At 33.7% G+C, this 18,158-nt stretch overlaps 2 protein-coding genes across 2 annotated transcripts in view; one reads left to right on the top strand and one right to left on the bottom strand.

The window, feature by feature from the left end:
* Window positions 1-18,158, top strand: part of CUL3 (cullin 3) — an 82,881-nt gene that overhangs the window by 48,863 nt on the left and 15,860 nt on the right. The window contains exons 12-13 of the mRNA XM_085855504.1: window positions 46-142; window positions 3,564-3,695. Of these exons, the coding sequence (XP_085711630.1) occupies window positions 46-142; window positions 3,564-3,695 (229 nt within the window). The remainder of the gene's footprint in view (window positions 1-45; window positions 143-3,563; window positions 3,696-18,158) is intronic.
* LOC147013590 (uncharacterized) overlaps window positions 1-18,158 on the bottom strand; it is a 64,498-nt gene that overhangs the window by 20,272 nt on the left and 26,068 nt on the right. The window lies entirely within an intron of this gene.

Consider the following 18,158-nt stretch of genomic DNA (forward strand, 5'->3'; position numbering starts at 1 on the left):
CATGTATATATATATTATTGTTCTCTTTTACTCCAATCACTGTAGGTTTTATCTGGCAAAGCACAGTGGGCGACAACTTACTCTGCAACATCACATGGGCTCAGCTGACCTCAATGCCACATTCTATGGGCCTGTGAAACGTGTATGTATACTGCAATAGGAAACGACTGATTTGAGCAGCACGTTTATCATTTATTCTTGCCTGTACTGGCGATCTCAGCCAAGATGCGTCTAGAGGCACACATGCAGCAGCTTTTGTGGAACATTAATTTTAAATGGAGGGAACATGTGGGTGCACTACAAATCCCACATTAATATTATATATATATATATATATATATATATATATATATATATATATATATATATATATATATATATATATATATATATATATATATATATATATATATATATACATACATATACATATATATTATCTAGCAAATCCTCTACGTCATCAAAGAGCAGTTGTATGGTACAGTAACAATTTGGGCCAAAAAAACCCAAAAGCTATTTTCAGCATTTTGGTGGGGATGCCAACAAAATGAATTCTCCAAAGTCTAATCTCATCTTCTCAAATGTTGAGTAACTGCTTTTTTAATAACCATGAATGATGCAACTCATTTATGATTTTCCTCTTATAGAGAACCATCTTTTTCCTCTGAAAACGTCCACAATTATTCCCACTTTCTTGTGGGGGTTAGCCCAAGTCTTTCACGAACCAGCTGGTCAGGCCTGACGTTCGACAAAGGTTAGGGCAGGAATTTGTAATTTGTTCCGGATGCCGACAATAGCTTGGTTATTCTTCGCTGCAGACACCGTGGGATCTTTAGTGTCCCACCGTGTCGTGAAAGACACCGTGGGATGACGCAGCCCTGCCATGACGCAGCCCCGCCATCACACATGTTGATCACCCCCCCCCCCGTTTGTTTTTCTGTCCACTCGCCTCCAGCCCAAACTGCTCAGCCGATCGTTCTGAAATTTTCGGAGATTATGGTTACCCACCCTGCGACGGTCCCGCATTGAAGTTTCGTAAAATTTGGTCGATCAAAAAGGTCAACATAAGCCAAAAGGCCAATTTGGGCCGAGTTTTCTAAAATCCTCAAATTTCATCCGATTGACTTGAAATTTGAAGAGCATTTGCATATCAGGTTTCTGAATTCAACCACATATTAACTTTTAGGTCAAGACAGACCACAGTCCAACATAGGCCAAAAAGTTCAACATGAGCTGAATTTCTAAAATTGTCAATTTTCATTCCGTTTGCTTGAAATGTGAAGACCATCTGCATATCAGATCACCAAATTCAACCAACTATTATTTTGAGGTCACTATCGCCCAAAAGGTCAATATCGGCCAAAAGGTCTACCTGGGCCAAATTTTAAAATTGTTTCTAAAATTGTCAATTTTCATCCGATTGACTTGAAATTTGTAGACCATTTACAAATACTTGCAACTTCTCTGAAACAATACATACGATTTTGATGAAACCTTACTACAACCTTCATCACCATGTATGCACCAAAGTTTGTTCATGCAATTCGAAACATCAGGGTCCAAGGGGATTTAAGGGGGGTTGCCCCCCAAAATATATATTTGCTTGCTACTCCAAAACTACACACATAATTCCAAGGAAACTTGACCACCACTTTTATCACCTGTGATGTACCAAAGATTGTTCACACCATTTCAAAAAATCGGGATCTCATGGAGTTTGCGGGGGGAGGGGGGGTTGCCCCCTCAAAATATGCATTTGCTTTCTTCTCAGAAACTACACACACAATTCCGATGAAACTTGACCACCAACTTCATCACCCGTGATGTACTAAAGTTTGTTCACGGCATTAAAAAAAATATCCATCGGTATTTACTTTCTTCTCCGTTACATATTTTTGTGGTCATCCATGCCGACCAGTGATTCTCTAGTTATCTTATCCAGCTGCTTCCAGGTGAGCGCCCAGGGTATTACTCCTATGTTTTTGCCAATACAGAGCTGTCAGTTGCCTTTATAGCGCCCAAATAAAGGAATGCGTCATAAGAATGTGTTGTATGCTTGAAACAAGATTGCCCGTAGCTCAGGTATTACTCTGCAAGTAATAATAATGCAGGAGAATAAACAGAAGAAAAACAATAGGTTACCCACCCTGAAAGGCTTGATGATACCCTAATAATCCGAACAATAACAGTAGGTTTCCCAGCTTTATATGTTTGGAACCATAACCATAATAATGAAAATTATTTTAAAAAAAAACTATTAATGTGTTCGTGTTCATCCATATTCTCATTTTGAAGCTTTGTTGAAAATTTGGTGACAAAAGCTCAAATAGTAAAAAAAAGTTACGGCCCAGACACACACACACAGAGAGAAGTGATTGCAAGATCCGGTCTTCCGTTGCACGGTGGACGGGCTAACAAAATCCACTCCGTGGGAGTACCTCCTGTACCTCAGGTTGTGGTGGTGCGTGTTGGGGTGGTGCTGAGGTGTCGTCCATCAGGTGGTCTCCTTGGGTTAACCTGAGGCATTCCTTTTGGGTGGGTACCTGGAATGTCCTCACTCTAAGAGTGGATGATCACTGTCAGCTACCATCTGAGCTCCAGCGATTGAACATCAGTATTGCAGCACTCTCTGAGGTTCAGAGATGGGATAGTGGTGAGATCATGGGGGGGGGGGGGGGTGATTACACAGTTTTGTCTCCCAAGGGACAATGTACACCATTGACCAGGCTCCCAGGGACAGGCTTTTTGGCAAAGCTGACCTGTTCAGGGAGTTGGGGCATAAATCTTATTTGTGCTCAGGGTAGACAAGGAGGCCAATGTGCAAATAATCTGTGAAGGGGTACATCATCACCTGTGGTCAATGATTCTCGTCCTGCTAACAGAGGAATTTGTGCATTGCGTTCCTCCGAGCCCGTACATGGGTGTACTGCAGTTATAGTGGACGGTGCTTGGCTTTTGACAGAGGAATCTGAAGTGAAGGCTTACTGGGCCGGTTACTTTGAGCGGCTGGCTGTACCACGCTCATCCACAAGCTGTTGAGTTGGGTGTCGGGCGTGTAACTATCCCTATTGCTGACCCTCCAATCAACTATGAACCGCCTTTGTTTGTGGAAACACAGGCTGCGGTGAACCATTTGAAAGGGGATAAAGCTCCTGGGATCTGTGGCATCCATGCTGAACTTCTCAAGTTTGATGGAAATGCTGTACTCAGGTCGTTGCATACAGTTCTGTGCTCTGCCTGGAGCACAGGCATCATCCCAACAGACTGGAAGAGGGGCTGCTCCACCGCATGCTCCCATACCTGACCTGTCCTGATTATCAATATCATGTTTTCCTATTATTTTCGAGCTTCAACTTATGCCTATTTTTGAAGAGAAAATAACTTATTGACTATCACTTCAGTAATGTTTTTTTTTTTCACCCAAATCTGCCAATCGTGTGATTGAATTGTCTGTTTGAGTCGCAACTGTACACCATGAGATTGAAATCGAGTCTCATTCACCACGTGGTTCCATCATTTTAATCATTTTGATTTGTTTTTGGGTGGTGGGGGGCGGCTTTCAGGATGATAGCGACGTCAGTGTTGGTGGTGCCCAGTTGACCGGCAGCAACACTCGAAAGCACATCTTACAGGTGTCGACCTTCCAGATGACGATCTTGATGTTGTTCAACAGCAGAGATCGATGTACTTTTGAGGTGAGAAGTTTTCCAAACTTTTGTCCTCTCGGATGTTTTTCATTGGCTGTTTTGCTGTGATTTCTTCATTTTTCACCGGGTGACATATTACCTCTTGGTCCACAGTAACATTTTTGGTATAGCCATCGTTTTAAGAAAGAACCGAGTTTAAAATAATAGCTTGGTTGTGAGTAGGGAAAGAATACTGGTTCTGGCTCACTTTTCCCCATGTAAATGAATGGGGGATTTTCAGCCATGAAATTTTTCTTTTTTTTTCCCCTGAAAAAATAAATCCCCTTTTTAGCCCAAGGTATATTTATTTGTCTCCCCTTTTAACCTGGAGCCTGGTGTTGGCTTAGTGGTTAGGGTGGCGGCTTGGGATCCCAGGGTCCTGAGTTCAAATCCCGTTGGCTGCTGAATTAACACCAGGGGGTTGACTCAGCCTGCCATCCTTCCGAGGTCGGCGAAATGAGTGCCAGTGTACTGGTCCCGGTGTATGCCCCGGTTAGAATAGGTGTACCATATCCCTGTGTGTCGTAAGAGGCGACCAGGGTTGGTGTCAGGAAGGGCATCCGGCCATAAAACATTGCCTCAAGAAAAAGCCAAACCCCTGCACAGCAGGGAAAAATGGCTGTAAAAACGGTCATTTTTTATTTCCCCTTTTAACCTAGGGGCTCTCTATTCAAATAACCCATACAACAAGATAAAGATTTGTTAAAGGTGATTCGAAAGAAATATCTGAAACGCCTAAGCCCCGGGACACTCTTTATCAAATAACCAATGCATATTGTTTAGCTCACTCATTGAACCTATAAACATTTGTTCATTCTCAAATTCCTTCAATAGTTTAATTTTCTTTGCACAATAATCCCCATCTAAAATATTGAAAAACAAAACATTTGAATCTTTATATTTTTTAAGATACCCCTTTTGTGCCATTACGAAATGATAAACTTCTCTTAATGATCTCATCTGACCACCTCCTGAGTTGCATATCATTTTGATATTGTAGTAAATTATTTTTCCATTGTTCAATTGATAACCATCAAATTTTTCAGTCCATTCAAACATATTTATTATTTTCTTTACATCCTCTAACTTATTGGTTTTTAAATTGATTCGCATATTTGTTTTATTTACCTTTGTTTTAGATATTTTTTCAATAAGACTTATTTGATATTTTTCACATTCATTATGTTTTCCATTTATATACCAAGACTGAGATTTTCTCCACTCTTTAGTTTGACTAATACTTGGTTCGACCATTTATATATTGTGAAAAACGCGGCGGAAGCCCTTAAAAACCCTAACCCATCTTCCCATCGTTAAAACTTGTGTCCATATGGAACACAATATTCTATTCACTCTATCATACAATACCCATATGGAACACAATCTATTTTATACACTCTATCATACAATATCCATATGGAACACAATCTATTCCATTATCTAAAATAAATCTCTTATCATCAAAGGCTCCTAATGCCTTTTTATTTACTTCTTCACTATATATCTTATGTTTATAACTTCTTATTGTATTCATTTTCCTATATTCTTCTTTGTTATTCATCAAACAATTATAATAATTTCTAAAAGTTATTGATTTCTTTATTACATATTTCTTTATTCCCTTTAACCTTTTATCAATCTGATCACCATACTTATAAGCATATGCCTTTGCTCTCAATCCAATAAACTCACTCATTACTTTTCCACCCAACTCATCCTTAAACTTACCAATAACCTTTTCATTCTTTTTTGAAAATAACTCACTCTTCTTACTAAAATTACTTGTATCATATACTCCAATGTTTTTCTTCATATCCTTATAAACATCATCAGTTTTTATATCTAGAATAAAACTATCGGTGTCCATATACAACAATGAAGCATTTTCACCATACTCTTTCTTTAAATCATTATACAAATAATCATACATCAATATCTTTGATAAATCAAGAACTGCTGTTCCAATATAAATTGGTTTATCCATGACAATACTTTCCTTTTTCATATGAATAGCAGAAAAGTTCTCTGAAAAAACCTCTTCTCTCTCAAAACTTGGTTTATTTATCAATCTAGAAGCTTCTTTCCAAGATGTTGCAAATCTAATGTTTTGCCTGTTTCTAACATTCTCCATTGTCTTTCCAAAGACAGCATTATTCATCAATTTATAGAATTCCCCTTCAAATTTTACTTTTGTATTTGTTCTCATATCTGTATTGAATTTAATATACTTTTTCATCCAAGGACTTTGTTTAAATTTTAAAACTCTATGAATTTTAGCTACTCTCAACCCAGCAGATAAATATTGTCTCAAGTTCCTTTGATGCAAAACATATCCCTCTTTATCATAGAATGTTGTTAATAACTTTTCTGTTGATTTGCCTTTAATATTAAAACTTTTATGATAATCACTGAACCATTCTTTCTTTGGGGTTTCTTTCTCACATGCAAAAGGAAGGTCTTTATGCTTATTATGAAGATCACTCGGGTACTTCAAATCAACTTCAAAATAATAACCTTCTTCTTTGTCATTCAATTTCTCTTGAGAAGAAATAACAATATTCATCAAAGCCTTTTCATAATCCTTTTCTTCCACCCACTCTAATTTACCATAAGGCAGAGATTGAGACATTGCCCATCCATACAAATTATTAGCATCAAAGTACATCAAATAATTACTATCTTTTTCACTCTCATAATTTGGAAGATATTTATTATTTGCTTTAGCATATCTTTTGAACATACTTGTGATATTCCACCTCTCTTAGACTTCTCAATCATCAAAAGCATATCTACATCACTGACTAAATCTATATCTTGTTTTGTCATTTTCAACATTGCACTCCAAGCTAAACCAGGAGCTGTGAAATAGTGGGCAGGATCTAATCCATAACAATTTTTATTATGACAGAGTGATCTAAAAGCTTCAAACACATCAGCTAACAATAAAACATCTGTTTTTAGATACAAATCATGATATTCTCCAAGGTTCTTTATCTTAAATATTTTCCAAATTTCTTGTGCGTGTTTATATTCCTTTTCACTTATCTCTTCTTCATAAAGGTTATTATAGAAACTTTCTTTTGAAGGAAGTTGTGTTTCTTTAAATCTCATAAATGAATCCATATAACCATAAGGATAAATTCCCTTACTTGTAAGAATTTTCTCTTTACTTTGAATTTCATTCCTTGTTTCAATTTCCTCTCTAGTTAGAATTCCCTCTTTAATCAGAATTTCATCTATAATCAGAATTTCCTCTTTAGTTAGAATTTCATTCTTTGTTCGAATTTTGTGTATAATTAGAATTTCATCTTCAGTAAGAATTTCTTCATTCATTTCCCCATTAATTAGAATTTCCTCTTTACTTTGAATTCTCTCTTTAATCTGAATTTCCTCTTTAGTTAGAATTTCCTCTTTTGGAAAGAATGAATTAAGATTTGGAAAAGAGCCCGTGGAGCTTAGATTTGATGCGAGGTTGGCTAGTGGCGTTCCCATAAACTTGTAAGAATCAAGAAACCTTATACGAGTTATAGGTTTTGTGAATATCATTTTTGTAAATGAAATATACTTTTGACTTGTGTTTGTTATGGCAGAAATATTCCCTGGTGTTTTTGAAAGTTCATTTATAAATAGATGTGTGTCATAGTTGGCGCTGTTGTGAAGAAAGACTGGAATAAAAGAAGGTAATTTATAATTAAGATTACAACAGGAATGAGCGGGACCTCTATATTTACCAGTAAGATGACAATGATCCCTAACTTTAGACTCCTCAATTTCCTCCTCACAAATATGACAGATATTGTTCTTTCTAAATTCTAATTTTTCTTCTATGGTTAATTTCATCGGTTCATTTGTTTCTTTCATTAATTTACTTAGTCTTATACAATCCTTTTCTAATCGTTTTACAAACTCTTGTGAAGCATTTTTTCCACTATACTGTTCAAGTTTATTATACTTTTCTCCAACAGATGATTTGATATAATAACAGAAACCACAAGGAATATGTTTTTGATATTTATTTGTATATGGTTCTTTTGGATTAGGAGAAGCAGTATTTATCTTTTTAAGGATACATTCAAAATCAGCGTATATCACAAATGGGTGCATGATAGATTTATTATAATCTTCAAAAGAAATCTTTTCACCAGGTTTAGGCATTGTAATTACAGCTGATTTATGATTACTACAATATTTTGAATGTTGTTCTAATCGTTCTTTTGTATGAAATGAATTAAGACATCGCTTACAAGGATATATTTTGTTTGCTGTTCTGAATACCTGAGAAGAGATTAATCTTGATAAATTATTGATGTATGTGTAATGTGAATTATTTCCAACACTAAAATATAAAAGATCAATGTGTGTTTCTTCATTTTTATAGTTGTTTGAAATTTTTAATATTTGAACTTTGTTTGTATCCGTTAATCCATATACATTAATAGAAAGATTATTCTTTTTCTCAAATTTAGGAATATCTGTTAGTGGCATTGGGAAATTAAAATCTTTAATGTCCAAGGTATTCTCATATTTCATATATTGTTTTACTCTTTCTGAATTACATTTTGGTGGATGTAAGTGAGCAAGAACAGACCAGAGAAAACATTTATTATCAATATTCTTAATATTAACAACTGCCTTCTTTCGTTTTATTTCTTTTGGTAATTCAATATAAGAAGAAGCTTTAAGAGGGTTTGATTTTAGAATGTGTACATCTAAAAAGATGATTTTTTAATATTGAATCCACTTCCTACCACTGTATTATCAACATCCTCCTCTTGTCTTGATAGTTCTTCATAAACCCCACTATTCAAAAAATCTTGAAATGATGTTATAAAATGAAGATCTGTCCTCATATAAGGAGTTTGTTCTTCATCTTGTCTTTTCATATTCATTTTCACTCCCATATAAAACTTTAAAGTTTTCATTTCTTTTAATGTTTTTTAATAAATTTTTTAACATCAGGTTTCACTATTTCAATTGATTCAATTATTGATGATGGACCGGGTTCTCCAAATTGAAAAATCCTTATTTTTATATGCCCTTTAAATGCCCCATCAGTGTTTTCAATATAATAGTCTCCCTTTACTTTAAACTCATTTTTCTTGTGTTTTTGTGATTGAAGATGCCTATTATAACTACTCTTCAAAACATCCTTTGAGCAGGTATCACAATGTTTTCTTTCCAACTCAAGAGGGGATATTTTGTGAAATAGATTAAATGTGTGTTTGTTGGTTCGGAGGTGTTTTCTATAATGTTTATATTCGTGATTACAAACATCGCAGTATGTTGTATTCACCATATTTATATAATAAAACTTTGCTTAAACTAAAAATTTCTTGATGAAAATTTCGTTTATTTTACAGGTGAATCTGTGCTTAAACTAAAATTTTCTTGATGATAATTTCGTTTATTTTACAGGTGAATCTGTGCTTAAACTAAAATTTTCTTGGTGAAAATTTCGTTTATTTTACAGGTGAATCTGTGCTTAAACTAAAATTTTCTTGATGAAAATTTCGTTTATTTTACAGGTGAATCTGTGCTTAAACTAAAATTTTCTTGATGAAAATTTCGTTTATTTTACAGGTGAATCTGTGCTTAAAACCATTTTATCCTCCAACTTTTTCACTTAATAAATACAATGTTTCAAGACACAAAAGACAAGTTTCAATCAATCTCTTCATTTGTTAAAGATGCTGAGAAATATGTCAAGGATGTAAAATTGAACAAAGATAAATATAACAACTATTGGATAAAAACAATTATGGTGGATATGATGAGTTCTTCAATTTACTTCAGTGGAAGGGCTTTTAGTATACCTGGAAGAACATCAATTAAGGTATCTCTAACAAAAGTTTCTCCTCTCCTTCTGGCAATATATTCAAAACTAGAAAAAGCAATGAAACAAGAAAAGGTATCAAAAAATAAAAACCTTATGGATGAAGCTTTAGAAAGAAAAGATAAGACCATCTGTAATATGCAAGGAGAAATTTGTATTTTTTTCAACAACCCTAAAGATATAAATCCTGATGAAATAAAGGATGTTAATATATCAGGTGAAATGACATTTCGTTCAATTATAGTTAAGGATCATTTTAAAATTACCTTTAATATAAAAAATGTAGCAGTTGAATCTGTTAATGAAAAAATGTATATCGATATCGATGGTAATGTTTTTTCTACTAATTAAATGAGCCAATATTCAACTGAAGATTTTGAAGATTATGAGAGTGATTATGATACCGAGAGTTTGCATTCAAACGATAGTTATGACACCGAGAGTTTGTGTTCAAATGATAGTTATGAAAGTATAGATGATTCTGAAAGTATCGAAGATGATATCGAAGATGAATTTCAGTTTAAGTAAAGTTTTACTTTATAAATATGAATAGTTTACTCGATTTTGAGCCTCTTGAATTCCATGATTCTCCATATGACAAATTTGAGAATTGTCCTGCGTGTGAAAGACGGGATTAAACACAGAGTCAAAAGCCTATAAACAATGTATATTCTGTGATTATCTTCTAATTAATGATAATCAAAAATATAAAAAGGAAAATAATTCTTTTAGATTTACACCAAAAATGAATTACTTTACAAGATTGATTCGAGAAATGAATGTAAAGAACGAGGGTGAGAACACACCTTTCCTTACAAGGGAAGAAACTGAACGTATTAGAGAAATGTTCAAAGGATTGTTGTTATATCTTATTCATGGATGTGATTTTCAGGGAAATATCAACACAAGATATTGCATAAATAAAATAATGGATTATCTTGAAATTAAACCTGAACTTAGGATAAAATATAGAATTTCGAAAAAAGCCAAGAATAAATTAAATAACCTGTTTTCCAAATATATAAATGAATGATTTTTTACCTATTTGGGAAAATAAGATAAAATTTGACAACCATAAAAATCTCCCAAATTCATTAAGATGCCTCATAGTTGGTTCAAGTGGATGTGGAAAAACCTGCTTACTTTTAAAGATGCTCCTCACTCCCAACTTTTTAGATTATGATAATTTAATAATTTTCACAAAGTCGAGTTTTCAACCAGAGTATCAACTACTCTCACAAGGTTTTAATGCTGGTCTTCAAAAAGAAGATATAATCGGTTTATTTAAACTTCAAAAAAACCTAAATGATTTTAACATTGAAGATATAATACAACTATTTTGTGATACACAGAGATGTAAAAAGAAATCAAAACCGATAACTTGTATTCTGAGTGATAATACGGATGATATACCGTCTCCCCAAGATTTGGATAAATCCAAAAAGAACCTCGTTATCTTTGATGATTGTGTTAATGAGAGAAACCAAACGGTAATGGACAGCTACTACACAAGAGGGAGACATTCTTCTTGTAATTGTATTTATCTTAGTCAATCGTACTTTCAGCTTCCTCGTCGTTCCATCAGAAACAATGCTAATACTTTTATTTTATTCAAGTTAAATTCAATAGATATAAACAATTTTTGGAGAGACAATTGTTCTACATTATGTAGTAAAAAGGAATTTGGGGATTACATGAAACACACGACTGAAAAATATAAATATATTGTTGTGAAACAAGATGAGATATTAAATGATATTTTTCAATAAATAAATGGATGCGAAAGAAAGAGCAAGAAGATTTAGGGAACATCAAGAGTTGGTTTCAAAAGTTGTAAAACAGCAGGAAGACATAAAGAAGAAACGCAGACAGAAACTAACGGGCGAAGAAGCATTTGAAAGAAAACAAGAGAAATTTTTTAAACCACTTTTAAAAACTTCCCAAGGAAAAATGAAAGATGTTTCCACATTTCCCACGGTAGAATATACTCCTAAAAAACTTCAAATGTTAAAAGATTTCAGTCAAATGACGGAGGAAGAATTAGAGCATTTAGGAGAATTAGAATATGATGATGAAGGTTTATTTCAACAACTGGAAGAGATTAATCGACCCCCTGATTATATTGTGAATGCTCTTCAAAACAATGAATATTCAGCGGATTCAAAAACCAAAGCAGGACTCATTCCAACAGAACAATCAGCAATATTTCATCTTGTTCAAGAAAAGGTATTGATATTTAATGATGAATTAAGGTTCTTGGGTTCTGCTCAACCCCCTGTTAAACTAACTCCAAGATTAATGTTTCTTCTCACAAAAGATGGAAGACAAGGTTCAACTGTGAGGGATGAATCAAAGTATATTGATAAACCATTGGATATGGAAAATAATGATGATAGAGTATATATTGATCTGCTGAACACTCTAAATTATAAGGTTATTCTTTCTGGTAAAAGTAGGAAGAATGAGAAGGAGAAACACATTATTCAGGCTTTAAGTATCCTTGGTTCAGGTGTTAGTTTTCTTCCAAATGACCCATCGCAATTAGTTAATAGACTGTTATTGTTGTTAGGCAGTAAGAAGGCTGGAAATAACAATTGTTTTAATGAAGCATCAGCCATTTTAGACCAGTTGATGAACATGAAAATAATTAATAAATATCAATATAAAGACATTTTATCTCATATTAAATAAGATGAGAAGCACAATCCTTAGTTTCAATTTCACAACAAGCGACCACACATCTTCATTCCCATACCCACTACAACTTGACACAACAAAAGAATATGAGGCATCTTTATTGTCCATGGAAACTTATAATACCTTATTTAATATAACCGAGAAAAATGACAAGTTTAGTTATAATCCAGGAAGTGGATACAAAACGATAACAGTCTCACCCGGAGCATATGAGATTTCTCAAATATCTTCCGAAATTGCTCGTCTTATGAAAGAACAGGGTGATGAACCAAAAAATATTGTTATAAACATTCAAAAACATACTTCAAAATCAACGATTAAAGTTAAAAATAACTACAAGGTTGATTTCACAATTGATAATTCATTTAGAGAGTTATTGGGTTTCTCCTCAAAAAAGATTGAAACTAATGGGACGTTTTACAGTGATAATGTCATTCAAATATCCTCAGGAATAAATTCGGTGTTAATTCACTGTGATTTGATTGATGGTGCTTATAATGATGGGAAAAAACAAATACAATATTTTCATTCAGCGCATACTCAACCCCAATTGGTTATAAATTCAATATGGAACCCAAAAATTTGGTTTATCTTCCTGTGTCAGGAAAAACCATACACAGAGTAAATTTTAGGATAACCGACCAAGATAATCGTGTGATTTCTTTTAATGGAGAAGTTATATCCATCAGAATTCACCTACGTGAAGTTTTCCAATAAATAAATACGATGGTTATTTTGAGGAAACACGAGTTGGGAAAATATAAAATAATTACAGGGGATGGGATGTTCCTTTCCCCATACTACAAGGGTGAAGGTATGTATCTTGGTAGAGGAGACTATAAACCTAAGAGACAAAGGGGTGTTGGACATCAATTTAGAGGAGATGGGATAATTGATACTCTCATGGGTATTGGTTCAACTATTCTTAAACATAAAGATCTAATTGGTTCAACTGCTTCTGCTGTGGGAAATGTAGCAGGTGCCGTAAAGAGTATAAAAGATGCTCAGAAGGAATCTCATAAATTACAAGCAATAAAAGAAATTAAGAAAGGCAAAACTCAGTTGTCCCCCCAAGAACGACAGAAAATAATTCAAATACTTGGATCAGGGTTTCAAAAGTTTTAACATCTTTTTTTCCTAAATAAATACAAGTATGGAAGCAATTGATAGTATCTATGATTTGGATGATACTATTATTATCTCAAACTCCACTAAAAAGAAGATTACTTCAAGGTAAATGCAATAACTGGAACAGACTGGAATACGAATGGTACAAAAAGTTTTGAAATAAATAATCAACAAACCTATTTGAATCTCTCCGAAAGTTTCTTGTTGTGTAAATTTAAATTCACTAAGGCTGGGAATAACACAAACGCTACACTTGTAAATGATTTCTTCTGGAAAATGTTTGATAGTGTGCGTTTGTATATTGGAACACAAGAAGTTGAAGCGGTTGATTATGTCTCTGCTGTATCTGAAATGATAAAATTTACACTCTATACATTCAGTGATAGAATGGGAAAGGGGTCTGTCGAAGGTTTTATTCCTGATATGTCAACGGGAACAAACACAGACCCTGGGTATACTCAAAGGAAAGGAATGTATAATGATGATACAAAAGCAGAAAATAGTTTTACTGTGGCAGTTCCTCTTAAAGGTATATTTGGATTTTGTGATCATGATAAAGTTCTGTATGGCCTTAAAATTAGATTTCAACTACAAAGGAATGATAATGAAAATCGATTGCTTTTTGGTGTTGGTAGTGCTTTTGGTGATCAGAATAAATTTGTAATTGAGGAAATGAGTTGGTATATCAGTGAATATACTCCTAATCTTAAAACAGAAGAGATGTTGAATCGAAGACTTAACTCAAAGAAACCACTCAGTGTATCATACCTCAAAAGAAGATGTCAACACGTTAAACTCAATCAAACAACTTACACGTGGAATTTGGGTGTTCTGGAAGGAAAGCCACGATATCTGTGGATCATTTTTAAAAAGCCAGATGGTGATACTGCGACTGATAAGAATAATGCATTGAGTGATAATGCTAAGGTGAAACAACTTCGCGTTTCTCTAGATGGAACATTTTACCCACGAGATAGATTGGAAATTAATTGGGAAAAAAATGATTTTGCTGAAGCATACAAGTCTTACCAAAAGGTGTGTGAAAGTAATGGAAATAAAGAACCTATTTTGGATATGACAGCATTTAAAAGTTTGTATACAATCTATGCGTTTGACCTGAGCGCTCAAAAGGAAACTATAAAGTCTAATCGAGTGGATACTTCCCTATACATTGAAAGAGGAGAGAGTGAAGAAGTTGATACATATTGTTTGCTTTTGGAAGAAACAGAATTGCAGATTAATACAGATAATGGTGTGATGATTAGTCTCACATAATTTTTTGTTAAATAAATGAGTGGCAAAGTACCAACTGGGGTATATGTTAATCAAATCAATCTTCATAAACTATCATCTTGTGTTCAAAATCAAAAGCCTTGTACGATTAACGTTAATACAATTCAGAGAAAAGGAGCAGTAAGAATTGATGTTTTTCTCACAAGAGAACAGGTTAAAATCTTGAATGACACTGGCTCACTTAAAATTAAAATGACAAAACCAATGTTGAAAAAATATTCAATAAGAGAGACGAGTGGAGGATTTCTCCCATTTCTAATTCCTTTATTTGCTGGTTTAAGTGCGGTTGGAGCATTGACGGGTGGTATTTCAACAGCGGTGAAAACTGCCAACGAAAGGAAGGCTCAACTCCAGGCTCAAAAAGAATTGGAAAGACATAACAAAGAGTTGGAGAAACAAATTAGTGGAAGTGGTGTAATTGTAGATTTTGCTGAAAAACTTGAAGGTCTGCCTGATAAAGCGAGATTGTTAGTTGGAGATATGCTTTCTTCTATAGCACAAGCAGGTGTAAAATTAACGAAAAGAGGTAATGGATTATATCTTTCTAATAAATAAATGAGCATTGATGAGTGGTTGAAAAAATTTGGAAAGAATACAACATCAAATTTACAACTTGTCAAATATTGTAAGAAATTAAAAATTCATAATGTGGTTATTTGTATGAGAGATGAATTAACAAATGTGCCGAAACATACAAAGAATATTATTATGAACTTAGAAGATAATAATGGGAACGGTTCTCATTGGGTTTGTATTTTTAATAGTCAAGACAAATATTATTTTGATAGTTTTGGTCTTCCACCACCTGTTGAAGTCATAAAATTCTTACAGAATGGTGTTTATCAAACATTTCAAGTCCAAGAATTAAATTCCAAGTGTTGTGGCCAATTATGCCTATATGTGTTATTTCAACTCAACAAAAATAAAAAATTTTATGATATTATTTTTAATCTAATATAAATGACTTATGTTGGTAAAGATGGTTCTATCTTTGGTTTATCTCAAGAACTGGATATTGATTTCTCAAATTATTACACAAAGGCACAGGCTGAACGACATAAATATAATATAACCAAAAATATTAACATGAAAAATGCTTATAAATTAAAAAATTATCCAAGCCCGACTGACGCGAATGACTTGGTGAGATTAAGCGATTTATCACAATATATATCCTTAAATAAAACAGCCGTGTATTCCAAAGATACAGAAGTGTTGATATTATCTCCAGGTCATACAGAATTCACAGTTCGAATTAAAATAAATTTTTATAAAGAAGGGCGTATCGTTTGTATGAGAATAGAACAATGGGGGTATGATATGAATGATTTAGGGTATAATTGGTCATTTAAAATTAACCTCGAAGACCTGGAACAATTAAATCAGTCTCGTAAGGAAGAATATTATCCACTTGGTATCGAGAATGAGTTTTGTGGGGCTACGATTAGTAAACAACAAATAAAAGAATTTAATAAGGGTAAATATAATAATGGTTTTGCCCTTGTTTATCTCATGAAAACAGAAAAAACAGGATTATATATAATAAGTAAGGAAATACAAAATGATTTAACTATGGGAAGATGGGGAGGTGTTTCGTGCCATAATATTGTTCTAACATATATTTCTAATACATAAATGACAGCAAGAAGGCTTCAAGAAAATTATCATTTCTGTGTCCAAGCATACCTTCAAGAAAAGGGTATTCGGTATTTTAATAAATATGTTCTACAACATAAGAATGAGGTATTTTCAATAAAAGATTGGCATTATGCTGATGTTGATAAACCGACAACTTTAGATTTAATTAGAATGTTAAATAATGAAAAAATTATAAAGTTAAGAAAAGGTAAGGCTCTTTTAGAAATTCAAAAGAAATTTTATTGGTTTCCTGTTGTAAAAAAAATTATTTTGGATACAGGAATAACAAGAAATCCTGATGAATATATGTATAATATTCTATGGGGTGTAAGCGATTCAAGGATAGTAAGGGATGAGGAGGGAGTTGAAGAAGAGAGGGAAGAGGAGGAAAAGGAGAAGAGGGAGAAGAAAGAGAAGGAGGAAAAAGAGAAGAGAGAGAAGGAGGAGAGGGAGAAGAGAGAGAGGGAGGAAAGAGAGAAGAGAGAGAGGGAGGAGAGAGAGAAGAGAGAGAGGGAGGAGAGGGAGAAGAAAGAGAAGGAGAGGGAGGAGAGGGAGAAGAAAGAGAAGGAGGAGAGGGAGGAAAGAGCGAGACAAAATAAATATCAAAATATGGAAACCAGTGAGATTAAAAAAAGATTAGGGGTATTACAGAAAATAACTCAACCCACCGAGGAGGAAAACAAAGAATTGATAAGTCTATTTACAATACTTTCGACAAGACTATTGACATCGAGAAGACAGGTATTTTAATTCAAGTTTTTCATTTTTATTTTTTTTTCTTAAATAAATGGGGGAGAGAGTGAAGGCATTTCTAAGGATTCTTTATGTTTTAAAAATCAAGATTCAAATGTGCATGTTGGAAACTAAAAAGGTTTTTGCACTCTGCAGGAATTTTTCTCATAAATAAATGAGTTATTGTCTCAAATGTAAAAAGAAAACTAATACTAAAAATATTTCATATATTAAAAGTAAAAATAACAGGGTTATACAAAAAGGTATATGTTCGGTGTGTGGTTCAAAAAATCAATTTATCTCCCAACACAAACTAGGAGGAGATATCCAAAAGTTTTTATCAGGAAGTAAATTTACAACTACTGGAATACCAGGGGAATTACATCTTCCAGGGTATTCTTTCTGTGGCCCAGGCACAAACTTGGATAAAAGATTAGATGAGGCAGACAATCCTAAATCCTGGAGTCGGCCTATCAATAGAGTTGATGAAGTGTGCATGAGACACGATATTGATTATGGGAATACCACAACGTTGGAAGAAAAGCATGAAGCCGATAGAGAAATGTTGTATAATTTGTCTCTGATACAAAATCCAACCTTGAGAGAAAAAGTTGATCGGTTCATTGTGAAGAAGATGATCAGTGCTAAATTGAAACTTGGACTTGGAAATTCAAAAAACTTATAGGCTCTAATGATGCCATTAAGACTGAAGAGCAATTAGCTGATGAATTACATAAACCAATATTCACAAAGTTTCAGAGAAGGAAAGTTTATTCCAAGGAAGTAGATTATATCTGGTCTGCTGATTTGATTGAACTCAATAATGATAAGGGGTACAAGTATGCTTTAACCGTTATTGATTTGAGGAGTAGATATGCGTGGGTTGTACCATTAAAAAACAAAACAGGTAATACTCTTATGTTAGCCTTCCAACAGATATTTAATAAAAGTAAGAGAAAACCTAAAAAATTGTGGACTGATGAGGGTAGGGAGTTTTATAACAAGACATTTATGAATTTTCTAAAAAATAACAGTATTACATTATACAGTACCTTTAATGAAGGGAAGGCAGTTGTTGTTGAACGTTTTAATCGTACCTTAAAAGAGAGACTATATAAAAAATTCACACAACTCGGTTCACAACAATGGTC

The sequence above is a fragment of the Eptatretus burgeri genome, chromosome 14, assembly GCF_056783735.1.
Source record: "Eptatretus burgeri isolate ZD-2024b chromosome 14, Ebu_testis_v1, whole genome shotgun sequence".
Taxonomy (NCBI): domain Eukaryota; kingdom Metazoa; phylum Chordata; class Myxini; order Myxiniformes; family Myxinidae; genus Eptatretus; species Eptatretus burgeri.